General features: G+C 45.5%; 1 protein-coding gene and 1 long non-coding RNA gene across 7 annotated transcripts in view; one reads left to right on the plus strand and one right to left on the minus strand.

Moving 5' to 3' along the window:
* Positions 1-26,096, plus strand: part of PRDM5 (PR/SET domain 5) — a 158,354-nt gene that overhangs the window by 120,191 nt on the left and 12,067 nt on the right. Inside the window, exon 15 of one of the 6 annotated variants that reach the window (XM_037509506.2) lies at positions 2,218-2,333. The exons of 4 other annotated variants lie outside the window; for them this stretch is intronic. In XM_037509506.2, the coding sequence (XP_037365403.1) occupies positions 2,218-2,304 (87 nt within the window). In that variant the 3' untranslated portion in view covers positions 2,305-2,333. Of the gene's footprint in view, positions 1-2,217; positions 2,334-21,216; positions 21,286-26,096 lie in introns of those variants that run through there. One more of the 6 variants, XM_037509507.2, reaches the window with a different exon arrangement.
* The window catches only part of LOC119242756 (uncharacterized), a 78,430-nt gene that overhangs the window by 1,877 nt on the left and 50,457 nt on the right, over positions 1-26,096 (minus strand). The window contains exon 3 of the long non-coding RNA XR_008551517.1: positions 6,598-6,750. This is a non-coding gene — a long non-coding RNA (uncharacterized LOC119242756). The remainder of the gene's footprint in view (positions 1-6,597; positions 6,751-26,096) is intronic.

Raw genomic sequence — 26,096 nt, forward strand, 5'->3', positions numbered from 1 at the left:
GAACGGCAGCTTTCTGCGCGACTCCGAGGAACTTTCTGTGCTGAGACGGGCTCTGGATGTCATATTAAGGCCACACAGGCTTTTATTGTTTCCAGGAGGGAATGAAGGAGGACAGGCGGTGATCCTAGATGGTCCCTGCTTATTGGAAACACAAAACTGAAATGAAGACAAATGCTCATTTCTAGCAACTTAATCTCAACTGAGTTTTCTTACTTTTTATATTAGAAGTATTATTATGTCACTAACTGTGTGGCAGGTTGAGACTAACTGTATGTAACACAGTTGCTAAGGCTGCAGTTACTACCATCACTAATGGTGGAGCAAAATACAGGGGGGTGTACTCTTCATATTTCATCATCATTTGTGACTAGTTTTGAGTGCAGTCTGGAAACAGTATTAGGGTTTTGGAAGGCCAGGATCCAGCCTCTTGATTTAAAGATGAGGGAATGGGGCCTCCCTGGTGGTGCAGGTGGTTGAGCGCAGCGCTGTGAAGCTGTCCGCAGCCTCTGCAGTGTGGGTTCGATTCCCAGTAGGCGAGGGAGATACCCACATGGCACGGCAGACCTCTCCTGCCTCGCCCGCTGCTCCCCTCAGCAGTGTCTTCAGTCCGTCTGCCTGTTCTGCTCCCTGCTCTGTCTCTGGTGAATCCTCTTACCCTCCTGTGCCTCTGGCCTGTACCCCAGCTCTTGTATAAAAAATAAATCTTTAAAAAATAAATAAAGATGAGGGAATGGTAACGCACACTGGAAGGTGTGGGCTTGCCCTCTGCCTGCATAGTCTGAATGTACAATGTATTAGTAGTTACCTAGTATTTTGCAGCAGCTAGTTCCTTCTAGGAATAACTATTGACTCAAGCAGAAGAAAAGTGTCTGCCAGCACTAGGTTACTTTGTTCTTTAAGGATTTGTAACCTTTACTTTCTGTCCTTAATGAGTAACCCAGCTTGCCAGGAAGCCTCTAGTTTCTACTGCTTAGGGACCATTGAGGGTAATGACAAAGCAAAACGGTAACCCCGAAACTACTGTGGAAAAACTTCGTGAGCTATAAAATGTGCCTCTGATTCCAGACAAATACTCTGAAATGTCTTTTATGTTAAGTGAGAGATAAAATGCCATGTTTTTATGTTGGGTGAAAGGGGGAGACCAAAAGGTGATTGGCAAATAATCCTTGAATTTGGCATATAAATGTGAATAAATTAAAACAAAGTCTCAAAAAATAAAATTAAAATGAGGACTTTCTCTCAGTTTGGTGGAGTTGCTATGTATTAGCAACAAGTACAGTAGCTGTTCTGTGATGAAGTTACTCTGCTTCCAATCCATTTGGTCTTGAAATTAAAGGGATACAACAGCTCAGATCAAGAGTAATTACATTGTCATCTTACAGTGATAATCATATTTTAACTTTTAGTAGTATTTCATGTAAAAGTATTACCGTCTTTCAAACATGGGAAATCACCTACTGTAGTATATTCAGAGATCAAAGCTATTTTGAAGCAATGCATTTGATTTCAAAACACAAGTTTGTGGGAAAATAGAATTCACTTAATAGTTAAGAATTTATATATTTAAATTCAGTTATTACTGAAATTTATCTGTTTTCTCTGGAGATTGAAAACCTTGTAAAAAATTTTGAAATGGAAAAGAGTTTCTAGAATAAAAAAATATAAATCATTTATTTCTTAATATTAGGTATAAGTGAATATATTCTAGAATGAACGAACATTTACTTTTAACTACTTATATATTACTACTTCTATATATGCACTCTAATCCAGAAATCTCTCCAAAAATCCTAACAGCTGTGTAAAATGTACTCAAATTAGGAATAGAAAATAGATCATGTAACTTCGTCCTTTTTATTTCACTTCCCAATCTCCTAGATAATTTCCATGCATTCACAGAAGGCTTGAGAAACTCCTCTTAATCCACTGAAGCTCCTAATTTTATTTTGAGATAGGTGACAGTCCATCTGCGTGCATCTCAGGAAATGCTAGTCAATTTCTTGCGTGTTTCCGCTGTGTCAACTGTGACACCTTCAGCCATCCACTCACATCATTTCACCTAGCCATTTCAGCAACCCAGAGACACTCATGTCTCAATTAAATAAATACTAAGTAAGGGTTTATTCATAGGAGCTCGAGGTAGGCAGTCTAAGCCCACTGTGGAAGCTTCACAAGGTTTTCAAGATTCCCTTAATGTTTCTGTTCTCCACTCAGCAGCTGGCTTCTGTTGCCAAGGTTCCAGTGTCCCAGCTCAGAATACATGTTGGTCCTCTTGCCTTCACCTCCTCATTCCAGGTAACATGAAAGAGGAAGCAGGGAGAGGGCAATAGGATGTGCCTGAGTCCATTCCCTTCCATGAAGAAACTTTCTTGAAGTCCCCAACAGCTTACCTCATTGCCCAGAACCATGCCACATGCCCACACGCAGCTATAAGGATTTTGGAGCAGTCGTCTCTTAAGCTTATCATTTTTAAAAGGCTGTTGCCATACTTACAAAAATCAGTTTGTTTTACTAAAGGGAGGGGGGAGATATAATATATAAGGTAGGTGTTTCCCCAATGTTGTCAACCAGCCCAAATTTCATTTTGTTTTCTGTCTTTATTTTTTAAGATTTATTTATGCAAGAACCAGGGTACAGGCCAGATGCACGGGAGGGTGAGAGAATTCACCAGAGCGGGGAACAGAACAGGCATCCTGATGAAACACACTGCTGAGGGTAGCAGCGGGCGCAGCAGGAGAGGTCTGTCGTGCCATGTGGGACCCTCGCCTGTGGCCAGGGATGGAACCAGTGCTGCAGAGGCTGCAGGCAGCTTCGCAGCCCTGTGCTCAACCGCCGCGCCACCGGGAGGCCCTTGTTTTCTTTCTGAACTGTGTTTCCATACCTGTTCAGGCTGAGCTCCCTTCTCTGCTGCCCTGCCTTCCCCACATAGCTCCTCCCTTGTCTCTGACCAGCCAGCCCATGGCTGGGCCCAGGATCCCTGCTGAGTCTGCGTTGCATGCTCCATCTCACCCCGTACAGTCCCTTGTCACTCTCATTCCACATACTGGAGAAGACGCCTTGATCCTTGGTGGAATGTCAGGGCCTACTTGGCACACAATAGGATGTTGTTAGGCATTTGTTCAAATGACCACTGAGTGCCAGTTGGTGATAGGTGTAAACCCCAGGGGTGTAGTTGGCGGTGTTCACCTGCACAGTCTCTGTGTAGCTGGCTCCGTGATGGACACTTGGCAGCCTCTGACCTGACCCTGGCGGCCTTAGATCAGGTACCCAGGGGTTAAGAGAACATCTCCCAGCCGTGGGCAGCCTGTTTGTAAAAGCACTGCGGGTGTTTCAGAGCTGTCTGCTCAACTCCTTGAACTCGGTACATTGACAGAGAGCTTGTATAGAGCAGCTTGTAGATTTAACTGAAATAAAACTCTATAAATATTTAGCATTTAAGCTGATGGCTGCTTCACCACCATTATATTATCTTTCGACTTTAATAATATGCTTCAGAGTGTGAAAGAAAGTACATGCTGTCTGCAACATATAAAGAGAATTTTTCTTTGTTTTTAAGATAGGCAATATACAATTAATTTTTAAAGAAATAGGGCCATTCTTAGAGGAGTAACACATTGTCTATACTATTTTCTCTCTGAGTCGGAATTTTATATTCATCTTGCACCCTATTCAGGGGGGTTTAATTACCGAAGTATCATAACAATCTTGAAATAAAAGACTGTCTGGGTGATATTCCCAGTGGAGTTCAAGAACAATGCTTTGTGGAGGTTCTTACTTACTTTCTTTTCTTCATAAAAGCATCTCAATTATATTTTCATAATGTGTGTGCTTTCCTCAGTTTGAATTACCTTATGCATATGCATGCTATGATAATAAATAAAAGGAAGCAGGTTATTATCCTATACAAAATGCCCTTACTGAATTCTTACCATGCGTGAGGACTGTAGGCAGCGAGCCCCTGTCTGGAGGAGGAGGGTCTCTCCTGCTGGGGGTCCAGGAGGTTGGCTGAGGGGGGCTAATGTGACAGGAGTCACATAGCCAGTTGTGGCAGTGCTGGTGGCCTCATTACTGCCAGAGGTTTTGTTCCTTATGGCTATGTCTATAGCCGTATGCATGTGCTTTAGGGTATGTGCCACGTTGTAGAAATCCATTAATCTTTTATGAAAACTCTTAAGAAAACTGGGGTGCATGTCCTGTCAAGTTCAAAAAACAGCCAGCCCATTGCTGGCATAGTACCTCCTGAGTCCCCCGGAACGCACAACTGCAGGCTCCTCAGGAACCATGCTGGCCGTGTAGGTAGCACATGAATGCTTAAAGAGATGTTCCTCGTGACTGCCAGCAAGTCACCCTGCCAAGAAAATGACTCAGACATTTGACCTCTACAGACATTTTCCCATTGCTTGCAATTTTAAGCTATTTTCACTAAAATACTGCTGATACTTTGAAAGCTACCAGAGAGGGATACTTGATGTTCCTTATAATCCATTTGAATAAGTGAAATTTCAGTGTAAGCAGAGACATTTCTCACATTTCACCCAAGTCCCTCAGATTGCACTTTCTCTGAGCCACGGAAGTGAAAGCTGCTTATTCAATGTAAGAACCTTTGAGATCTTTGAAGAGGCCCATGTTAGGTATACTCTTTATCCAGGGAGACTCATCGAGGCCAAGAATGGCCCCCAGTAGGTCCACGACAGGTTGATAGCAAGGTCAGTGGTCAGACCCTGGGGCCGTGGCTTGGAAGGGCCTCCTCGTCGGACATCCTGCCCCTCAAGAGGTTGAGAGTTCCTCTAAGGGGCTGGATTGCAGTATTTGTACGCATCGTAGTGAAATTTATTCTGAAATCCGTGAAAGAAACAGAGGGCCTTTAGGAGAGAGGTCGTTTTGGTTTCAGCTTAAAACATGACAGTTTCCTTTTTCTCTATGAAAGAGACTTATTCTTCGATTTCTTCAGTTTTTAACTTCATGAGAGGCAGTTCACACCACAAACATCATTTATAATTGTACCCAAGCCACAGTGTATTGAAGTTAAAAATTACACCTCCCTCGAGAAACACTGACCCTCCAGTTATCTTTTTCTTCACTTTCTGCTTAAGAGTAAATCTTCATTTGCCGTGAGGTGAGCACCCAGCACGCCGAGGCCACTCAGCACACTGCTCGTGGAGTCTGTGCTTGGCCTCTGTGCTCTTCTGTTTCATTTCTGTTCTCAATTGCAATCATCCCTGTATATCACAGATTGGGGTATTTTTCAGTCAAGTCCTATTTCTTGTGTCTAGTTTCCATTTGGTAAATCTCCTTTTAGGAAATCTGTAATGTGCACATTACCCTTTGCTGTGAGTTCAGGATTTCGAGAATGTGTTTAGGTGTGGAGATGAAAAGGTTAGTGTCCTGCCTGTTATGCAACACTAGGTGGAATTTGGGGGGTGGCATGAAGGTGCTGTTTGGTGGGAAAGCAAAAGGTGAGAGAGGAGCAGACCAGGTTCTGTGATGGCGCGTCCTTGCAAAGTGAACAAGAGGCCCGACTGCAAGAAAAATCAATTGGTATTTTTCATTGTAATGAACTTTTTGGATACTACTCAATTTAAGTGTTCTCCGAAATCACCACTGGGTGTTGGGTGGAATCCGAATGAGAAACAGTAGATTCTAACAGTGATTCTGACGGTGCATATTCTGGCCTTGATGCTGCATTGCAGCAGATGAACAGTGTAGGTCTCAGCCTGAGGTTTGGTGTTCTGGAAATCACAAACCAGCATGAATGGGCGACAGGCCTTGGGGACTCATAATCAGCTTGAACCTCTCACTCAAGGACAGGGGCAAATTGTGGGTGACTTAATCGGCTTGCAAGAAATGGTCGGCATCCATGGGGGAAGTCTAATGGCTTATCGAGAACTAGTTTTAATATGCATCACGCTGAAATAATTTGATTTCATTCCATTTAACGCAAATCTTTGTCATATGCATATATATGCACTCAGATCTACGTGTCTGCATATTACTATCTGTACATACACACACCTTTTTCCAAAATTGGGTTGCAGTTTCAGCTACTCCTTCTATTCAGTGAATGAATGGATTTGGTTCACTGTGCCAGTGTAGGTTAAAATTAACATTTTGCTGAAATGTGATGTGCCTGACTACTTTGGATGTGTTAAATATACTTGGCTTTGTAGTGGCAACAGAAGTGAAAGAACTAAAATTAACATGTGTTTGCAGACATGTAAGCAATGTGTCGCGTCACTGCCAAAGAAGTGACATTCCATCTAGAATATAGTCTTTAACATGCGGGACAGTTTATCACCAAGTAATATATGGCTCAAAAGCTGAATCTTGCATTTTTTAAATATTCAGTTGTGTTTATATTTCCCATTGGCAGGAGATGAGTGAGTTCCCCCACATCTGTGCTGTTCGGCGCTGTTAGCACTACCGTGCTCAATGTCTGCTCCTTCCATGCGATGCTGGGCCCCAGGCCCCAGAAACTCGCTTTATTCCCAACCCTACCCCATTTTTGTGTCTTGAGATGTTGTTCTTCCCCGTCTGGAAAGAGGTCTTTGGAGATTGGTTTTGTACTTTATTTGGGAGGAAAGAAATACATGCACTCACCAATCTCTCCCCAAGCATTTGGGCCTCATGACGTAGTGCCTTCAGGTGCAAAGAAATAATTGAGTTCACTGAATCTTCTGCACAGTGTATTGTTTATGTTGATTGGACTTATAGAATCTGTGGCTTCTAGTAGGAAAACTGTTGCAACTGCACCTATGAAAGAAGAGAGAGAACAGATATTTTAGAGATGGTACTGGCAGTTCTTTTCTTACATGTTAGCACACTCTGAAGGCAGTGGTGCATCCAAAACCAAGGAACAAATGTGTAAAGAATCAAAACAATAAAACATACTATCTCAGGGGGCCTCCCCGATGGCGCAAGGGGTTAAGATGCAACCTATGAAGCTATCCGCAGCCACTGCAGCATGAGTTCGATCCCCGGCCAGGGAGATACCCGCATGGTGCTGCAGACCTCTCCTGTCTCGCCTGCTGCTCCCCTCAGCAGTGCATTACGTTAGTCTGCCTGTTCTGCTCCCTGCTCTGTCTCTGATGAATCCTCTCACCCCCCACACCTCTGGCCTGCACCCCAGTTCTTGTATGCATAAATAAATAAATCTTTAAAAAAAAAATAACAAAGCATACTATCTCAGTATGAGAAGGAAAGGTTCAAAAGAGCTGGATGATATGATAGTTCTATTTTAATTTTTTGAAGCTTCTCCATAGTGTTTTCCATAGAAGCTAAGACAGTTGACATTCCCAACAATAGTATGTGAGAGCTCCTTTTTCTCTGCACGCTTGCCAATGGTTTTTGTAGTCTTTTTGATACAGGCCCGTCTCATAGACGTGAGGTGAAATCACATTGTGTTTTTGATTTTCATTTCCCTAATTACCAGAGACAGAGAACATCTCTCTGTGTGCCCGTTTACCATCTGTTTGTCGTCTTTGGAATGTGTCTATTCAGATCCTTTGCCCAAATTTTAATCAATTGGTTTTTTGTTGTTGTTGTTGTATAAGTTCTTTACAGATTTTGGATATTAACTCCTCATGGGACATTTGACTCACAGATATTTTCTCCCGTTCAGTAGATGGCCTTTTCCTCTCTGTGGCGGTTTTCATTTCGCTGTTGAGAAGTATTTAGTTCCACGTGTCCCATTTGTTTCTATTGCTTTTGTTTCCCTCTAACAGGAATCAAGTACACAAATGCCCCCTTTGAGGCTGGCATAATGGAACATACACCCAATGTTTTCTTCTAGGAACGTGATGGTTTCAGGTCTTATATATACAGGCCTTTTCATCGATTTTGAAGTGTTATGAATAGTTTTAGTGATCTAGTTTTGATCCTCCGCATGTCCAGTTTATTTCAGCACCATTTATTGAGGAAACATTCCTTGCTCCTTCTTAAACTCATGGTTCCTTTGCTGTGAGCCAGCTGTCCGCATATGGGTAGGTTACTTTCTGGACTTACAGTGTTATCCAGGTTATCTGTATGGCTGCTTTTATTACTATCATCTTGTTTGTAAGAGGGGAATGTGATTCCTCCATTTTTCTTTGAGAATTGCTTTGACTATTTAGGGTCTTTTGTGGTTCTTTACAAGTTTTTGTATAGTTCTAGTGTCCCATTTCCTTGAAAATTGGAATGTTCATAGGGATTGTGTTGATTCTGTGTAACGCTTTAGGTAAAATGACCATTTTAACAAGGGTAATTTTTCCAGCCCATGAACACAGAATATTTCCCCAGTTCATTGTATCTTCTGTTTCTTTTAACAATATCTTACACTTTTCAGTGTACACATCTTTCACTTCCTTTGTTAAATTTATTCCAGGGATTTTATCTTTTCAATAAAAAAATTTTCTTCTAATTCATTGTGTATAGAAATGAAGCTTTTTTTTTTTTTTTTGGTCACATCTTAGGGTTTTCTGTGTATATTATTATGTCTTCTGCAAACAGAGACAGTTTTGCTTCCTCAGTTTGGTTTTGTTCAATATCTTTTTCACTTCTCATTGCCCTGAGGAGGTCTTATAAAACGTTGTTGAGCAGTAATCATGAGAGTGGGCATCCTTGTCCATTTCTTTGGGAAAAAGCTTTCCATTCTTCACCATTTAGTATGTTAGCTGTGGGTTTGTCATTTATGGTTTTTATTTTGTTGAAATAAGTTCCTTCTTTTCCCATATCATTGACGGTTTTACCATAAATGGATGTTGAATCTTGTCAAATACTTTTTCTGCATCAATCAATATGACCATGAAATCGTATCTTTCCCTTTGTTGATGGGGTGAATTAAACTTACTGACTTGTGTGTGTGTTGAAGCATCCTTGTATCACTGGAATAAATCCCACTGGTGATGCATTGTTGACGTCAACTTGTGAAGATTTTAAGAGTTGTGTATCTGTTCATTGGTGATGTTGGTCTATAATTTTCTTTTTTTGAGCTGCCCTTGTCTGCTTGAGGGAATCAGGTCAACGCTGGCCTCATAAAATATGTTTGGAGCAATCTCCGCGCTCCAATTTTTTTGGTTGTTGGTGGTGTTTGTGTGTTTTATTGGAATAGTTTGAGAAAAATTAGATCTTTGAAATTTGGTAGCATTTACTAGTGATGCCACTGGACCCCTGGCTTTTGATTACTGTTTTAACTTACTTGCTCATGATTGCTGTGATCAAGTTTCTATTTCCTCCTGATTCAGACTTGCTCCTTTGTACCAGCGCAGGCCCCACAAAGCCTGTGTTCCAGGTGCACCCCCTGGAAATACTGGTTTCTGGTGCCAGCAAGAGCTTTCTCTGACATCTTTAATGACCAGGCTGCTCGGTGCCATGTGCTGCTGCCATCCACACTAGCCAGACTCAGCCTCTGGCCCCTGGCCTCATCTCCCAGTCTTGGCATGCTGTGTGGGCCTTCACCTCAGCTGTGGGTTTTGCTGGGGCTGGGTGTGCATGGGTCACTCTCCATCTTCCTGTGGGTGTGTCTGTGGCACCGTCTTCCCTTTACAGGCCCCGCCACTCCCTGGAGGCTGGCCCTGGCCACCTGCAGAAATACACGTGTGGGGCAGCCACGCATCCTCAGGTGATGAACTGTTGAGAACTGTAAATTATAGCTGGTTTCTGTTAGTGGTTTCAAGCTGAGGGCTACCAGGAGCTGCTTATTCTGTCAGTCGGTGACTTCCCTGTCTTAGAGGATCCTTGAACCAGGCATTAAGACAGCCTGTTAATTCCTAAATTCAAGTGATGCTCTTTAATAGAGAAGCCCACTTGTCACTATCAAGTGCCGCATTACGGAGTTTCCTGGAATGTAGCACTTTCAGAGCTAAGCCATAAATGGGGACAGCTGTTCGCAATAGTCATGGTTCTCGAATGATCATTAAGAACCCTTTTTTTAAAAGATTTATTTATTTATTTATACAAGCACTGGGTACAGTCAGAAACGTGGGAAGGTGAGAGGATTCACCAGAGCCAGAGCGGGGAACAGAACAGGCAGACTGACGAAGTACACTGCTGAGGGGAGCAGCGGGCGGCAGGAGAGGTCTGCGCACCATGTGGGACCCTCGCAGGCAGCCAGGGATGGAATCAGCGCTGCAGAGGCTGCGGGCAGCTTCGCAGACCAGCGCGTAACCGCTGCGCCACCAGGGGAGGCCCAAGAACCCTTTTTGAGGTTGAATGAATTAGATGTCTCTTCCTAAATGAAGGGGATTAATGAGAATGCCCTTCGCAGCAACATTCGGAACCCCAAACAATGGGAATCTAGTAGGTAGAAGGTCATCGTTGTTGAGGAAAAAAAGTGAACCGGGCCATTGTACTTGGGTGTAGGAGCGGTATTGGGCAGGAGGTGAAGGTGCCTGCTGGCGCCAGAGGTCACAGCTTCCCTCCAAAGAACCCCTCATCCTGTAAGAGCGTGTTAAAATTTATTTGCAGAAAATGAACTGTATCAGATGGAAAAAGGGAGAGAGTGAAGATGCTAATGTTTGGGATGAGAATAAAATTCTTTAGTTACCTTTGGGATTAAAATATGCTAATAATATTCAAATTTGGAGAACGAAAATATCCTTGTTTATTATAGTAACTGGCTGTGTCACCTTTTACCCCTGGTTTTATTTTGTTTTCTTTTTGTGGAAACATTTGATGACTTAAGCACATTCCAACCTAGCATGGTCTCTGCCCTCACCTGGGCCAACAGGCTGCTGTTCCTGCCTCTCGGAGGCCTCCCGGGTGGGTCTTGCTGTGAGCTCCGCGCTGTCTGGCAGTGCCTGGATGCAGAGGGATTGCTATCGCTGATGCGATTTCCTCTGACTTCTGCCTGCTTCTCCGTGGTTCCGTTTCACCTGTTGACGTGAACTTGGCTGACACGAATGCTCTGTTGGCCACGGGCAAATGGGTTACGTGTGTGGCAGCCCCGTTCTGCTGTGTTTTTATAATTTTCAAAATTGTGTAATGGGAGAAGTATGTTATTTCTTTAGAACTGAATATCCCTTTTCTAAGGTTTTACATTTACATAATTCCTTTCTCCTGCGGACTTGCAAATAAACTTTTTGGTTTTATTCAGAGACGCATTACACTCGCCACCGTGACAGATGTCAGAAAGCACGCTTGTTATTTTTGGAAGTAGGCAAGTTGAATTGAGTTGATTGTCTGTGGACTGATCAGATCTGACTTGTATATATTTATGCATACAAGAACTGGGGTGCAGGCCAGAGATGCAGGGGGTGAGAGGATTCACCAGAGACAGAGTGGGGAGCAGAACAGGCAGACTGACTGAAATACACTGCTGAGGGGAGCAGTGGGTGAGACAGGAGAGGTCTGCCGTGCCATGTGGGTTACCTCCCTGGCTGGGGATTAAACTCTTGCTGCAGTGGCTGTGAATAGCATCGTAGTGCTGAGACTTAATCCCTTGTGCCACTAGGGAGGCCCATCAGCTTCTGAGACGGTGTCTTGCTCAACAGCAATGAGGACTTTCACTGGTGAATTTACCCCGTTACATCATCTGGTCATGGGAATTATCCTGATTTCAACTAACCTCCTTGTAAATAGAGGCTGAAACATTTCAACTAATTGGCATGTAATCTTAAAAGTGCTAGTTCAGATGCAGGGAAGGAACTTTTTAGAGGAAGGATTTAATATTATCCATCCTGAGTTTGCCTTTGGTTGTAGATTTCTGTGTCTGAGACTATCAAGTCTTCAGGAACATTTCATTGGTAAATGAAACTCTGGAACTTGCAGGAAATAACCAGGCTGTTTAATTTTTTTAAAGATTTATTTATTTATACATACAAGAGTTGGGGTGCAGTACAGACATGCAGGGGGTGAGAGGATTCCCCAGAGACAGAGTGGGGAGCACAACAGGCAGATTGTCTAAAATACACTGCTGAGGGGAGCAGCGGGCGAGCCAGGAGAGGTCTGCTGTGCCATGTGGGTCACCTCCCTGGCTGAGGATCGAACTCGTGCTGCAGTGGGTGCAGATAGCTTCATAGTGCTCTGTCTTAACCCCTTGCACCACCATGGAATCCCCAATAACCAGGCTGTTTAACACTTGTAAGAATTACTTTGCTTTTCATGAATAAATTCTTAGAAAACAATAGAATGAAATATTGTTGAAAATAACACATGACAAGAAGGTAAGGCACTTTATTAACAACCTGCGTTCTCCCAGTGCAGACAGATTTTCTTCATAGCTGGCAATCTGACTGTCCCTGGAAGTGACATTTTGATCACTGTGTTCTTGAATGTGAACACATGAATGTGTGTTTATCTTTTTTTTTTAAAGATTTATTTATTTATACAAGCACTGGGTACAGTCAGAAGCGCGGGAGGGTGAGAGGATTCACCAGAGCCAGAGCGGGGAGCAGAGCAGGCAGAAGGACCGAAGTACACTGCTGAGGGGAGCAGCAGGCACGGGCAGGAGAGGTCTGTGCGCCATGTGGGACCCTCGCCCAGCAGCCGGGGATCGAACCAGCGCTACAGAGGCTGTGGGCAGCTTCGCAGCCCAGCGCTCAACCACTGCACCACTGGGGGAGGCCCTGTGTGTTTATCTTTTCAGTATATCCTCTCTATATACTGAGGATATAGCCAATATATCCTCTATATTTTCTACCATGTTTATTTCTCTTCTACTTCCTTATATTTTCTATTTATATTTCAAAATTTGATTTATTATAACTCTTTCTTTACAAGAATTCCCCATTGATATCATAAGTTTTCTTTTCTAAGATCTTTGTGAAAAAACCTAAAGTTAGTAATTATGCAGGGAAAGAAATCAGTTCGCTTTACACTTTCACTTAAGCAGCATTCTTCTTCCGAGGGCTGCAGAGAACATTCTTTATAATGCACAAATCTTCCATTGTTCTCAGCATTGTTACCAGCAAATGCATTTTCAGCTCCTTTAGAACTCCCTGTGTGTAGAATAAGAAAAATGTTGCTCTCCAAAAGAATCTTCATTCCCAGTTTTAGAGCTGGGGGTCTTAGAGTCAGTTCTGCATCATTATTTTTAATAGCCAGGCACCGACTCTGACTTGGCATCATTCTTGGGTGTGATGCTGGAGTCATCGCTGGCGCGGCGGCAGGGTCTTAGGATTGTGGCATCATGATTGGAAGATAAAAACAGCACAGTACTTGCCCCGCTCGGAAGTGGAAAGGGATTCAAGGCTCTCTACGAGGTGGCGTGGCAGGAACGCCAGAGGTGGTGCTGTCCCCTGGTTGGTTGACACAATGGCTGCTCAGGGTCTGCAGTGGCCCAGGTCCTCTTGCCCTCCTGCTCCGAGTGAGCTCCTTGGTGCTCAGGCATCCTTCTGTACACTGTCTGCCTCAATGGGCAGGGAAAGGCCTTTTCCTTTCTCTGCTTGGTGACTGCAGTCATGTCACCTGCTCTAGCCTGAACCACTGCAAAGGAAGTGGGGCACCATCATTGGCTCAGCCCAGCACTTAAATGTGCCCACAAATTAGGATCTGGGGATCCTTTAAGAGTAAAGCCCAGGTCATACGCCAGAGCTATGAAATCACATTTTGGGGGGCTTGTCAGTGGCATCAGCATTTTGGGGAGCTCCCTGGGTGAATCCACACGCAGGCAGGTTTCGGGGCCACATCTCAGTTAGATCAGGATCCCCTCTCTGGGCTGTAGGGTCCTGGGGGTGTCCTCTCCTGGAGAGCCTGACCTGGCAGAAAGTGAGCGCCAGGCCGGTGACTGTGGACATGGCGCGGAGGCAGAGTGCCTTGTTTTGAGAGCTGCCCTCCTACACGACTGCCTTGGTTGTGACTTCAGCTACTGTCTCACTCTGCCCAGTGAGCCCAGCCACACCCAGCGTGCTGCTCCTGCACCAAGTGCATTTGCCCTCTGCCAAGCTGCAGGAAGCCACCCTGCTGCCGTGTGCCAGGGCGGTGCTGGGGGAGTCTGGGACGATGCAGTTTGCTGTCGCTACCCTCCCATGATTGGTTCTCACTGCGGTTGTCACTGGAGAGCAAGGTGGCTCCAATCAGCCCCCGGGAGCTTGGCACCCCAGTCAGAGCAGGCTCTCAGGAGCTGGGGACCAGGCACAGCTATTTTCAAAGTTCTTGGGGACTTGGAGTGCGCGTGGGGGGATGTGATCCATGGGCTAGACATGAGGAGGGCATCAGGGGACAGTTGCGTCCGTCAGTTTTGTCTCTTTATTCAGAGCAGATCCTTTCAAGTCCCCCCCGCCCACCTTGCTCTGGCAACACAAGGTCTGGGGCTAGTTGGGGTGCATCTCTGCTCATGTCCCAGTCACCAGCTCCGCTTTCCCTTCCGTGCAAGGGAGAGGACTGTGTGTGCAGCCGCTTCGCCGGCACACATTGCGCCATGGGATTGATGAAGCGGGGACCAGGGCCCTCGTTTCTATTTAAAGTCGACAACTGTCATATAAAAATTCTATTCTCTTAACTGTGCTTATTTTTAGTTTTCTATATGTGAATTGTGCAATTCATTCCCCTAATTTATAGAAAGTGTGGTTTCCATTAGTTACAATGAAAAACCAATTACGGATGCGTCATGTTGCAGCCTGCTTTCAATCTCCTCGCTTTCTGTCAGGCTAAGAGTGGGGACTTTTAGGTGCATTGTTTACTAGGCCACGGGTATGTTTTGTCATATGTTGAAAGATCACACCGGCTGTAAAAATAAGAGGGTGAGTAAAAAGCCACAAGAGCTATAAACATCTGTGAAAGAAGTTTCTAGGCGAGGCTGCTCGTTAGTGCCAGACCGAGTGCCTTTTAATGGCGCGCAGCTCGGCAGCTGCACGTGCGCTCCGGGGCCGGCCTTCGGGGCACCTGTCAGCTAGGCGGCCTGCAGCCCCTCCCATGGGAGCAGCGGCCCCGGGGCCAGCGCCAGACTCCCTCAGTTCCACCCCGCAGTTCCGTGGCGCGGTGGACGTTGGACAGGACCGGCCGTCGGCTCTTGGTCCCAGAGCCAGTCTCGCTCAGAGAACGCGTGGCGCCGAGGAAAGCGGCAGGCCGTGGAAACAGCAGCAGGGCTTTGCCCCCGGCCACGCTGGGCAGCGGGTGTCTGGGCCCAGCTCTTCTGCAGCTGCGAGGGGCCGGACCCCGGGGAGGGAGGGCGCCCACCTGCTCACACTGCAGCGCCGGGAGCCCCTTGCTGGGCATGCAGGTGTGATTCAAGCTGGCAACCCGGGCACCCCAGGGTGAGGGGGCTGCCCGGGTACCCTGTTCCCCCAGGGTGCTGCGTGGTTGACAGAGCCCAGCTCCGGGGCTGTTGTCTCCCTCGTGGGCATTGCTGACGTGGTTGTTTGCGTGTCCACCCCAAAAACAGACAGGATCTTTGGAAAGGAGGGAGAATGGCAATAGTTTGAGTTTTAGAATATGTGAAACAATTTTCAATCATTTCTTGTAACCTCAATGATTTTGTTCAAGTCTTCAGAAGCAGAGAGGGGAAGATAACATACCCTGTGCATGTTCCCCCAGGGTCAGCTCCTTTCCTTTAATCACCTGCCCACTAGCCCCACCTTAACATCTGGAATTTCTAGATGTGTTGAACTAGTATTTGAATCAAAGTTTAGATGTAATTCTGCTGTTAGGTACACTGTATACGGTGGGATCAGACATTTTTATTCACCATTCTGTTCAGTGTGTGGCCACAAGCTGTTTCTGGTCCGTGCTGAGTGCAGAAATTGCAAGGACATGCATAGAACTTTCACAGCCGTGGGCGTTGCTGTGCATCTGTGTGTGTGATCATTTTTGTAGTTACCCACGTTGTCCTATTTTGCAAAAGTATCGTGTGCAGCACAGAGGGGGAAGCACAGCATTTTACTGCAGAGTTCCAGACGCACTCTCTCTACAGTGCATCTGTTATTTAACTACCCCTGTACCCCCCCCCCATACACACATACTGGTAGGGACCATTTGTCTGGAGATATTTTGTGTTGTCCCAACTTGGGGGGGCTGTGGGAGTGGTGTGTTTCCATGGGTGCACAGGAAAGCTCCTCCAAACAATTTTCTGCCATAAACAGCAGTGGTGCCGAGCTGGAGGACCTGCTCCCCTGCACAGTGGAGGGCGTGGCTGCTCTGGGCCTTGTCTTAGGACGGCTTGGCCCATGGGCCCTGCCAGGGTGCAGGCTGGAGACATTCCAAGCCTGGTTGCATGCCATGTCCTCTACACGCGAAGCTCCACATGCCACTTTGGGAATTCAGGAAACATTTTGCAGATGGAGAAGTTTGAGGGTTAAATGACTTTTGCCCCAAATCCTTTAAAAATGAAAGGCAGCCCCTGTAGTTCCGAGTTGCCCATTTCATGTCAACCCTACCTGGAGTTGAGAACCTGGGAAGCTGTGTGCTTAGAAATTTCAGGAGTTCCTTCCAAATTTATGCTTCAAGAGGTTTCGAAGGTTTTCTTTTACATTTACAAGTAGACGGTCCTGCAGATGCCATTATTTTTCTGGCCTCTGACAGGTCAAAGTTAATAGCTGCAGAATTTCCCGTGGCCCACATGGCAGTTAGTGCCTCCTGCAGGGTCCCTGCCCTGAGCAGGCAGAGGAAAGCTTTGTCCCTGTGTGCACACAGGAGGGGACGGCCAGGCAGGTGGCGTCTGGCTCGATGAAGAGCCTCCTTTGGACTGAGCAGCCAGTTTCTGCACATCCGGGCTGCCACAGGCATGCAGCCCAGCATGCACCCTGGATACCGCCGTCCTTTAACTGCCTCCTCATTTTCCTTCCTTAATTTTACTGGGGAGAGGACTGCAGTGTCATAAGGATTATCAATGAAGCATTCTGTGATTTCTTTTATTTTAAGATTTTTTTTTATTTATACAAGAGCTGGGGTGCAGGCCAGAGGCATAGGAGGGTGAGAGGATTCACCAGAGACAGAGTGGGGAGCAGGACAGGCAGATGGACTGAAAGCACTGCTGAGTGGAGTGGCAGGTGAGACAGGAGAGGTCTGCTGCACCATGTGGGAATCTCCCTGGCCGGCCGGGAATCAGACCCACGCTGCAGAGGCTGCGGACAGCTTCATAGCGCTGCGCCACCAGGGAGGCCCCATTCTGTGATTTACTTGACACCACCGGCCTTGACCTCTGACTGCAAGGGGGTAGTTCATTTGTTATATTTTCTCTTCCTATTTAATTGTGACCTGATGTGAAAGCAGCAGTGAGGGGTCGTAGGATTCTGGACCGAGGGCATGTAAATCAACTTGAGGACCATTTTTTGTTTTTTTGGTGGGATGTTGGGGTGGTGGGGGGACAGCTGGTGCTTCTCTACCTCCTGGCAAGCCCCCCCCCAGTAAAACTAAGAGGAGGCTTCTAATCATCTCCTATTTCAGAGAACTCTGCACCATCTCTCCAGGACTGTGACTTTGTTCTAGAGCCCTTTCAAGGGATATAACAAATAATTTGGTCTTTATTGGTAAAAAAAAAAAAAAAAAAAGGACACTTCAAGTCATTCTTGTGCCTAGAAGGGCATTAACAGCACAAAAAATGGTTGTTCTTAGGTCTCTCGCAAGGCGTCGGGCACAGAAGCCGACCTCATCCCAGCGGAGTGAGTCGTGCCAAACGTTGTTTGATCAGGACGTCACTGATGAGACTCCTGATTATTCCTGCCTTTGATAGATGACACAGTTCAGCTGAAAAATAGATTTGCCTCCATTCAGGAGGCTCCCAAGTCATGGTAACAAAGGACAAGTTATTTGGCCCTTAACTGTGTGATCATTCAGAACCAGAGTCAAGAAGCTAATCATTGATCTCTATGTACATCCAGTCAATGAGTGAACATGTGTAAGTTCTGCTGATTGTCCCCTCGGAAGCCGTCGGGAACACGCTCCTTAGCATGTGATTGCAGCAGACTCTGGGCCCTTGTTAGACGTTGTGTTTGGGGGGGAGATGGCGTGCGGAAGGAGTGGAGCTCGGATGCGCTCGGTAGTAAAGAGACAGGATGTGAAGGGCTTCCTGGGGGAGGGCAGGAGGCTCAGGAAGCCCAGGGGTATCAGACCGCGCGCTCTCCCTGTGGCTGCTGGGCCTGCGGGCTGTTTCCGGCGCGTCCTCGCGAAGGTGGTGGACGGCTCAGCCTCTGCTCTCGCCTGACTTGGCAGCCAGCAGGGGCAGCCTGTTGGGGTGCATGCGCTTGCTTTCGCGTGTGGTTCTTGCTGCGTGGCCACTCTGGCTGCCACCCTTCTGAGCGAACTGCAGGGTGAGGGAGCCAGAAAGATGAGACATCCCCGTTCTCCTGTACCCGTGCACACACGCACGGATGCTTCCGGCCTGGAAAGTCAGGGCTGAGTGTACCTAGGGATGCTCTAAACGCAGCAGGAAGTTTCTGTCACCGTTCTCAGAGAAAGGGACAGGAGGAGGTACAGACGTCTCTACCACGGCAGGGCGCTGCCCACTCTCTCCGGCCCCCTCTTGCCACCCCGATGTGTTCGCCATGTGAGGGGAGTACTTCTCTAGCTCGGTTGATCAGGAATAAGAAGGAATTAGGAAGGGAGGTGAGGATTTCATTTCTGAGAAAGAAACTGATGCATTTTTTTCATTTCAATTCATTTGGTTTTCTAAACTTGGAAGGTGAGTGACCTCTGACCTGCCACCTCGCCTCGGGTATACAAGTTGTTTCCCGACATGGGGCTCCCCTTACACTCGTGTTGGCGCTGTGGACGATACACTGGATTCCCTTTGGGTGGGTTTTCAAGGTCCTTCCAAGGAACACTCCGGGCAGTCCGACCAGGCTCTGTCAGGTCATCACCTCTTGCCTTGCTGTAGCTTTAGGAAGAGCGTGGACACTTTTTGTAAGACCCAGGGGCAAGGAATGTAGTGAGCTGTGGCCTATGGACGCAGAGCAGCCTTCTTTCTCGGCATAGATAGAAGTATGATTGTGGCGTTTTTACGGCCAAACCCTCAGGGAATCCGTGTGCAGGGGGCTCTGGGTGGAGGCCTCCTGGCAGACACATGACTACGCAAGCAGATCGCCTCTTTGAATGGTGAGTCGCAACCTTTTTTGAACCGGTGCAGTGTGTGTATATAAATCCCCCACCCCCGCCACCGCTTTGCTGACAGCACACACTTAAGAGACAAGTGAGCACCACTGTACTTTTGGTGTCTTTTTAGGAGAAAATAAGGAATGTTGTTGTCAGGAATGCCGTGTCCTGCTGCCTGTCACTACTGACAGCCAGTGAGCAGAGACAGGAATGGCATCCATAAGAAGCGTGTTTATTTAGACAGCTGGCCAGCGATCTGAGCAGGGCGGGCACATCTCCCTGAGGAAACCGTTCTAACACCTCGTCTCTAACTGGCTGTTTTGTAGTGAGTTGAACGAAAACAGCCTGAAGTGAATGTTTCATCAGGACGGCCCATCCTAGTTGAAGTGCTTGGTGCATGGGTCACGTTCAGCCCCCAGAGTTTATCAGCCTCCTGGTCATCTTGCCCGTGGTTCACCCTGGCTTGTGGGGTGAATTGCTGATGGGATCCATGTCCGGCATCGGCAGGGAGGAATCGCAGTTCAGAGCAAGGGTTTAAATCGAAAGAAAACAGGTCATTAGCCATCCAGTGTGGCCGGGCCGCCTGCAGTCTGCGCGTGCGATTCTGTACTAGGCACGGCCCGTCTGTCCTCAGCCTCCATCCATAGGACTGCAGTGACATGGTCCGTGAATACTGGACTCATTGCAGTGTCATGATTTCAATTCATTGTATTTCATCACTACCTGCATCCGTAAATATCACAAAGATAGTGCTCGGAGTGGGTGAATGTATGCGGGTAAAGACATTTCTTCCGTCGAAGCCAGTGCACGGTACACATTTGGTTTTCAAACCTCTTGAGGTAACTACAAAGCCTGCAGCCCTCAGTAGAATCAGATTCTTCTGACGTGGAAGAAGCCACAGGGCCATCTCCTTAGAGGAAATTGAAAAGGAGTGATTTTTGGAAGGCGGTAACTGGGTTGTTCAGACCGTGACCGCATTAGGGTAGTTGTGATTTGCAGCCACTTTGCCTCCCTGGCCTGAGCAGTGGCCATAGGATGTGCCTCTCACTTCTTCCTAAGATCTGTTTTACAAAGTGTAGGGGCAAAAGCTTTCCTTTTCTTCTCCTCTTTTAAGTGTTTAAGAAAAACACTTTGATGATAAAAGCTATTTTCAGCAGCTGCAAGAACTTTCTGATCTAAATGCGTAGAACTGCTTTCTCTTGTTTGTTTTTTTTTTTTTTTCAATAGGCAATATTTGAAGAAATAATAGGCACCAATGGTAATGCAGTGCATGAAAGAAGTTCTTGTTTCTTATTAGAGGGACAAAAGCAGTAAACTTGCTTCTTGTAATGCCAAGAAAATGTAATTTTTTTTTTTCCTGTTGACTCTGAACAGTCTTTTAAAAATCTTGAAAATTGTATATCTATTGGCTTCTATTTCTGGCAATTTAGGAGACTTCAGATCCTGGAAAAGAGGCCCTAGGCAGGACAGAGGGCAAGGTGGAGTCACGTCCAGCTTGACCCTGGGACCCTAGAAGGGATACGCTCAGTGAAATTGGGGACTGGAAATAGTCTACTTTTGGCAACTGGAAACACTCAGGACATTTAACTGTCTTGGAATAATTGCTGGCTAGGGAAGGACTTCTCCTTGGAGTCTGTAACCACAATCCTTTCCACAAGTGTGTTTGGAGTTCACACTTAAACCCTTGCCTAACCAGAAAGCTCTAAGGCAGGACATAACCTTCAAATGTTCTTGGATTGATAGCGTCCCAGTGTGCCTGGCAAAAGCAAACAATGCTGTCTGGAGGGCTTTGCCCTCAACACAGGGGCACGGGCCTGTGAACACATAAGGGCCACCAAATGTAAGCTCCGATTCCAAATCCCAGAAACACCCAAGGAAGAGAGCCAGGGGAAACCACAAATAGCAGAACCGGACTTCCAGAAAATGTAAGGCAACGATGTATCAGATAAAGAAAATTATATACATGCTAAAGTATTTTTAAATCGGTATAAAAAACATGAGTAAACAGATTGTATCCAAGAAAGTTCTCAAAATTAAAAATGTGGTAATTTAAATTAACTCAAATGAACCCTTTAAGTCACTCATAGCTGAGAGAGTCAATCTGACTCTAAAATAGATGTGTGTGTATTTATATTTATACACACACACACACACACACATATATAGTGTGCAGCCGGTAGGTGGTGATGGCAAAAGGAGGTTGAGGCATGAAAAGCAGAATGAGTATTTCATTGGATTTATAGACTTTCAATAGTAAATGAGAAATGTTCATTTCAGCCCAATGAAAACAGATCTCTGAAGGTCAGACACGCACCTAAGCATGAAACGTAAAGAAACGATGAAGCATGTAAGTAATGCTAACCTGTAATGGTTGTATAGATAATCATTCTCTATTGCATACTGGACATTTAAAGTCAGATAAGAAGGAGGTCAAAAGACACACACTTTTCAGTCCACAGCATAGGTAACAATGCCGTAGATCTTAAATGTTCTCATCCCAAGAAATATTGACTGTGCCCCTTCGCAATGATGGCTGTTAACTAGAGTTGCTGGGGTGGTTACTTTGCAGTGTACACAGCAAACCGTGGTGTGCCTCTGAAACTGATGTCGTACGTCAACTGTTGACTGTCTACAAGGGTTTTGAATGTCCATGTCCACATTTTCTCCTCTTGATCTAGATCTTTCTCTGAAAGCATCTCTGGCTGTCAGTCAGGTATACGGCAGAGTCGGTGGCCTCTGGTCTCCCAGTGCCTGGAAGGAACTTCTTGGTGTGATGTCCAAAGGCCACAGCATCTTGTGGACGCCTCAGGCTGCGGCAGCCCTGTCTGAGCGCTGCTCCAGCATCATTTCTTTCGCCTGTGTAGCATCTTGTTTCTGAAGAGTTTTCAAATAACACAAAGGCAGAAATTTCAGCCATATCACAGGCCCCGTCTGTGCAGCGGTGCTCACCAGAAGCCAAAAGTGAAAAGGCAGTGGGTTAAAATTAGATGACAGAGATCAAGGTCGTGTGGTATATTTCTGGAAACTCACTTGTTTCTAGCTTTTCTATCATTAAGTTTCTACCTGTGCTGAGGCATTTGTCCTTGCAAACAGGTGATCCCGTTACAGTTACATACCTCTTTGGACCATGCGGTTCCTCAAAACTGTTTTAGCTCCTGAGAAAAGCAACACTTGCTGAGCTGAATTGTTTTAACTGGAATTTGGTTAAAATAGCCTAAGTTTCACAGTAAGAATAATCATAAAGGTCCTCTCTTCTTCTAATAAGGTGGGAGGTCTGTTCAAGGAGAGAGAGGAAGAAAGGTAGGGGGGGTAGGAAGGGTAGGTAGGCCTGGTAATGGTGATGTTGTCAGAGGAAGAGGAAATCTCTGGGGTGTAGGAAGTTTTCGTTGAGGTCTTTGTCCCTCTGGGGTGTTGTGTGAAAAGATTACTAGACCAGAAAACTGGGTTATGTTTTTGATCAGAGTAATGAAGCATTTGGTGGTTTTGAAGTCTCTCTCCCGAATTCAACCGTGGATCAAAGAGGCAAGGAGTAGGGACATTTTAAGCAGCCTCTGACAGTCTCAGTAAAGGAAGGCTTAAGAATTCCAAAAGGTATGGATTTAACAAAGCAATGGTTTTGGTCTAAACATTTGCAGGATCTTTACAAATTCGGCCAGCTGCATTCTAGTAGTTGCTGTTGTTGCATTCCAGTGTATCAGATAATTGAGGGGAGTGGGCACAAAAGTGCTGCAGGGCTGCCAGAGGCATCACTTCAAGCACCTGCTCAGCAAAATGGGTTCCTCAATCACTGTACAGTTCAAGAGGGCTTTCCCAGGTGAGTGTAATTCTTCCTCCACCACGAGTAAAATCTACAGATCATAATAACTACATCATATTTCTATCCAGGACATATAGGTACTGTATGAAATCCAATGGCTGGACTGCAAATGTGTCTTTAGACATTTTAAACAGGAACTGGGCAGACAAACGTCCTAGAGGAGTACTTTAGACACCTGGGACAGGAGAGGTAGACATTTTTCAAAGCCTTCACCCCTAGTTGACCCGTGAGTATTACCATTTCATTGGTGAACCAATGGTTTAGTGCATGTACAGACATTAGGAATAGGGCATTTATTAGTGTTTCCAGTACAAATGGGTTATTTTTATCCAAAACAGAGCTTGCTTTTTTGTCATACCAATAGCTGCTAAATTTCCAGTCATGTTTTCCTTTGTCTGGGACCACCGGTTTACCTCTTTGGCCAGATCTTCTAAAGTATCTACTGGAAAAATGTCCCCTTTTGACCATCAGAGTTTGGGTTTTGATTTTTGATCCATGGCATCAGATGGCATCCTTCCTTTGGGAAAATTCTCCTAGTGTTGTTGGCAAAATACATAGTGCGTCTCATCAAAAGTGAGGTTCTTTCAAAAGCAGCATTCCCCACAGCAGTATCAGCAAGGTGATTTCCTGTAGTGCCGAGAGTCCATTTTAGACTGTCCTGGCACCATCCTCATAGCTAAGGCAGCAGGTCAAAGTATAGCATCCAGCAATTCCTGAGCATTTATAGCCCATTTTAAATTTTATCTCTGCTGGAATTCTAAGGAAATCACTTTGCTTCTGCAACATTCTAGAATCATAAGCAGCTGTGAAAGCTTATCTGTTGTCAGTGTGAAAGTTGTCAGTTTTGTCCTTGGCTAAGGAACAGGTCCAGTGAGCTGGCATAGTTCAGCTTGTTGGACTGGGCTAGCCACAGGCCAAATACTGCTTCAACATCCTCCAGGGCTGTTTCTTACAGATTCCCACAAGAGTAGGGTGTTGCTCCATCAGTGTCGGGAGGTCGTGGAGAACTGCACTGGTGGCAGCAGGATAAGTGGCTGGGTGAAGGTTATTACTACCATGGGAAAGTTTTATTGGGAGCAGTCAGCAAAGGAAGTTTTTAGGCGGTAAGGCAGCTGATTGGTAAAAAAGTTAGGGAACAGAAAATCTGGGGGTTTTCTACTGTATGACATACAAAAATGAGGGGATCCCATTCGATTTTCTCAGTGGCCTTAAGCGCAAAGGGTCTAGCTGTTGGGGTTGATGATGACCCCCCCCAGTCTTTCAAGTATCCCAAGAGCATTTCACTTTGCATACATACAAAGGTGAATCTGATAAACAGGATGAGCTCTGGCAGCCTCTAACTTAGAAGGTATTGACTAATGCTGGGGAGAAATTAGAGGCATCTGCTTGAATTTTGATGAGAGGTGCCCTATGTATTTTGCCAACAGCAGAATTCTCCCAAAAGGAGGATGGTATCTGATGACATAGATCGGTCTCTCCAGAAGCAGCTTTAAAGTGCTCTCAGAGACAGCAAATACAGGATGTCCAAGATAAATTTAATTCACTTGGCTGACTATTTTGATTTTTTTACAATGCACTTGGCTGATTATTTTGATTTTACTTTCAAACTTGAGAATTTGTTACCCCTCTTGAGAGAAGGATCTCCAGTATGATGGTATTTTAAGAAGTCTCTGCCTAATAAATGAAGAGAAATGGAGGAACCAGGAGAAAGTGGATGTATAGCTCTCGGAGGGCCTAAACAGAAAGGAATACTCAGAAAAGGATCCCTTTTTTAAAAAAGCAAATCCCCACTATTGGACTCAGTACTTTCAGGCAGGTGCATTCTGTACTGTGGGGTAAAGCATCAAGATACAACTCTAGCGTTAATAAGCACAGAGATTTATTCCCCGTTTGGAGAGCTTTTTTGTCCCAGCCAATTAGGAGGGACAACTGGGAAAAACCGTTTTGGCTCCTGGAAGCCCTGCCACTGGGAATTAGAAGCACTTTGGAAAGACTGATTGCGAGACTGCATGCTTTTAAAATTCTTAACTTTGTGGTGATCACTTTTCCAGTGTCCTTTACAGTAATGGCAAAAACTATTTTTGATTCTGCATGTCTAATTACATGGTGAAAGCACAGGCAAGTCGATGGGTAAAGCAGACAGAGTCTCCTAGTCCATTGTGTCTTTTAATTAAGAGAAAGGACTAGGCTCAGTCTATTAATAAACAGAATAAAAGGTCGTACACTGATCTAGATCACTGAGTATATATAAACTTTTATGAAAATAATTGGATGCTGATAGTAATTAGTCATTGACTGGATAATCAAGGTTTTTTCTACAAGCTTGAATCTTATTCCAATCAATAGGTTTAGGAAAGGCTATAAAAGTGGCTTGATGAAGGCAACTGCGCCAACTGCTTAGCCTCTTGCCACAAGTCGGAGCAGATCTAATTACATGGCAGGATTTTCCTATTTAGCAAGTTTCGGTCAGTGTTTGCCTTCTCCCCCACCCACAAGCCTATGAATTAAGTGACAGAAGGTCAGAAAAATCAGGTTGGTACCATTTGCATTATGTTGTTAAATTCATCAAAAATGTGTCTCAGTTATTTTCAGAAATTCCTTCACTGTGGCACACAGTTGGCATGGGTGCAAGGAAAGAAAGAGCTGAGGTTTGTCTGCAAGCACAGTTAGCTTTAAAAGGGCAGGTTGTGGTAAGCTGAGAACGAAAGCTCAGAAGGAGCTTCAACAGAAAGCGTTCCTTCCTCTGAAGCATACAGACGCTGCGGTTCCAGAAAGGAGGTGAGTGGCTTACGAAGGAAGGACAGAGGCGGTGTGAGAGGCAGGGAGAGCACCTGGTTGCACCTGCCCAGGATCCTAAGCCAAGCAGGTGCAGGAGGAAAGACAAGAACATTTTCAGAAGCTTTACCAGTTTGCTGTAGTTTGGTTTTGTTTGCCTAGCTTTGTGTACCAAATATGCGCGAGGCCAGCGTCAAGGTATCATCACGTATGTTTTCCTCTAGCGTGGGAAAGTGGTTTGGTTTTATCCTAGCTCCCCAGTACTACTTGCGGAAGAGACTTTCCTTATTCTATTGCAGACTGTAGCCGCCTTTGTCATAAATTGCCTGTATGTGTGCGTTTATTTCTGGGCTCTTACTTCTTTTCTACTGACTTCCTTTTAGTGCCATGCAGTTTTAGTTTGTAGTATAATTCGTTTTTTTGGTCTTCTGCCTCAAGATTTTGCTATTTGTGATTATTGTTAGTTTCAACTAAATCTCATGATTTCTGGTTCTGTTTCAGGGAAGAGTAATGTTGGGATTTTGACATGGATTAATGGAATCTGAATCTTGAGGTACACAGCCAT

The sequence above is a fragment of the Talpa occidentalis genome, unplaced genomic scaffold, assembly GCF_014898055.3.
Source record: "Talpa occidentalis isolate TD23 unplaced genomic scaffold, MPIMG_talOcc4v2.1 talOcc4.13, whole genome shotgun sequence".
NCBI classification, from domain to species: domain Eukaryota; kingdom Metazoa; phylum Chordata; class Mammalia; order Eulipotyphla; family Talpidae; genus Talpa; species Talpa occidentalis.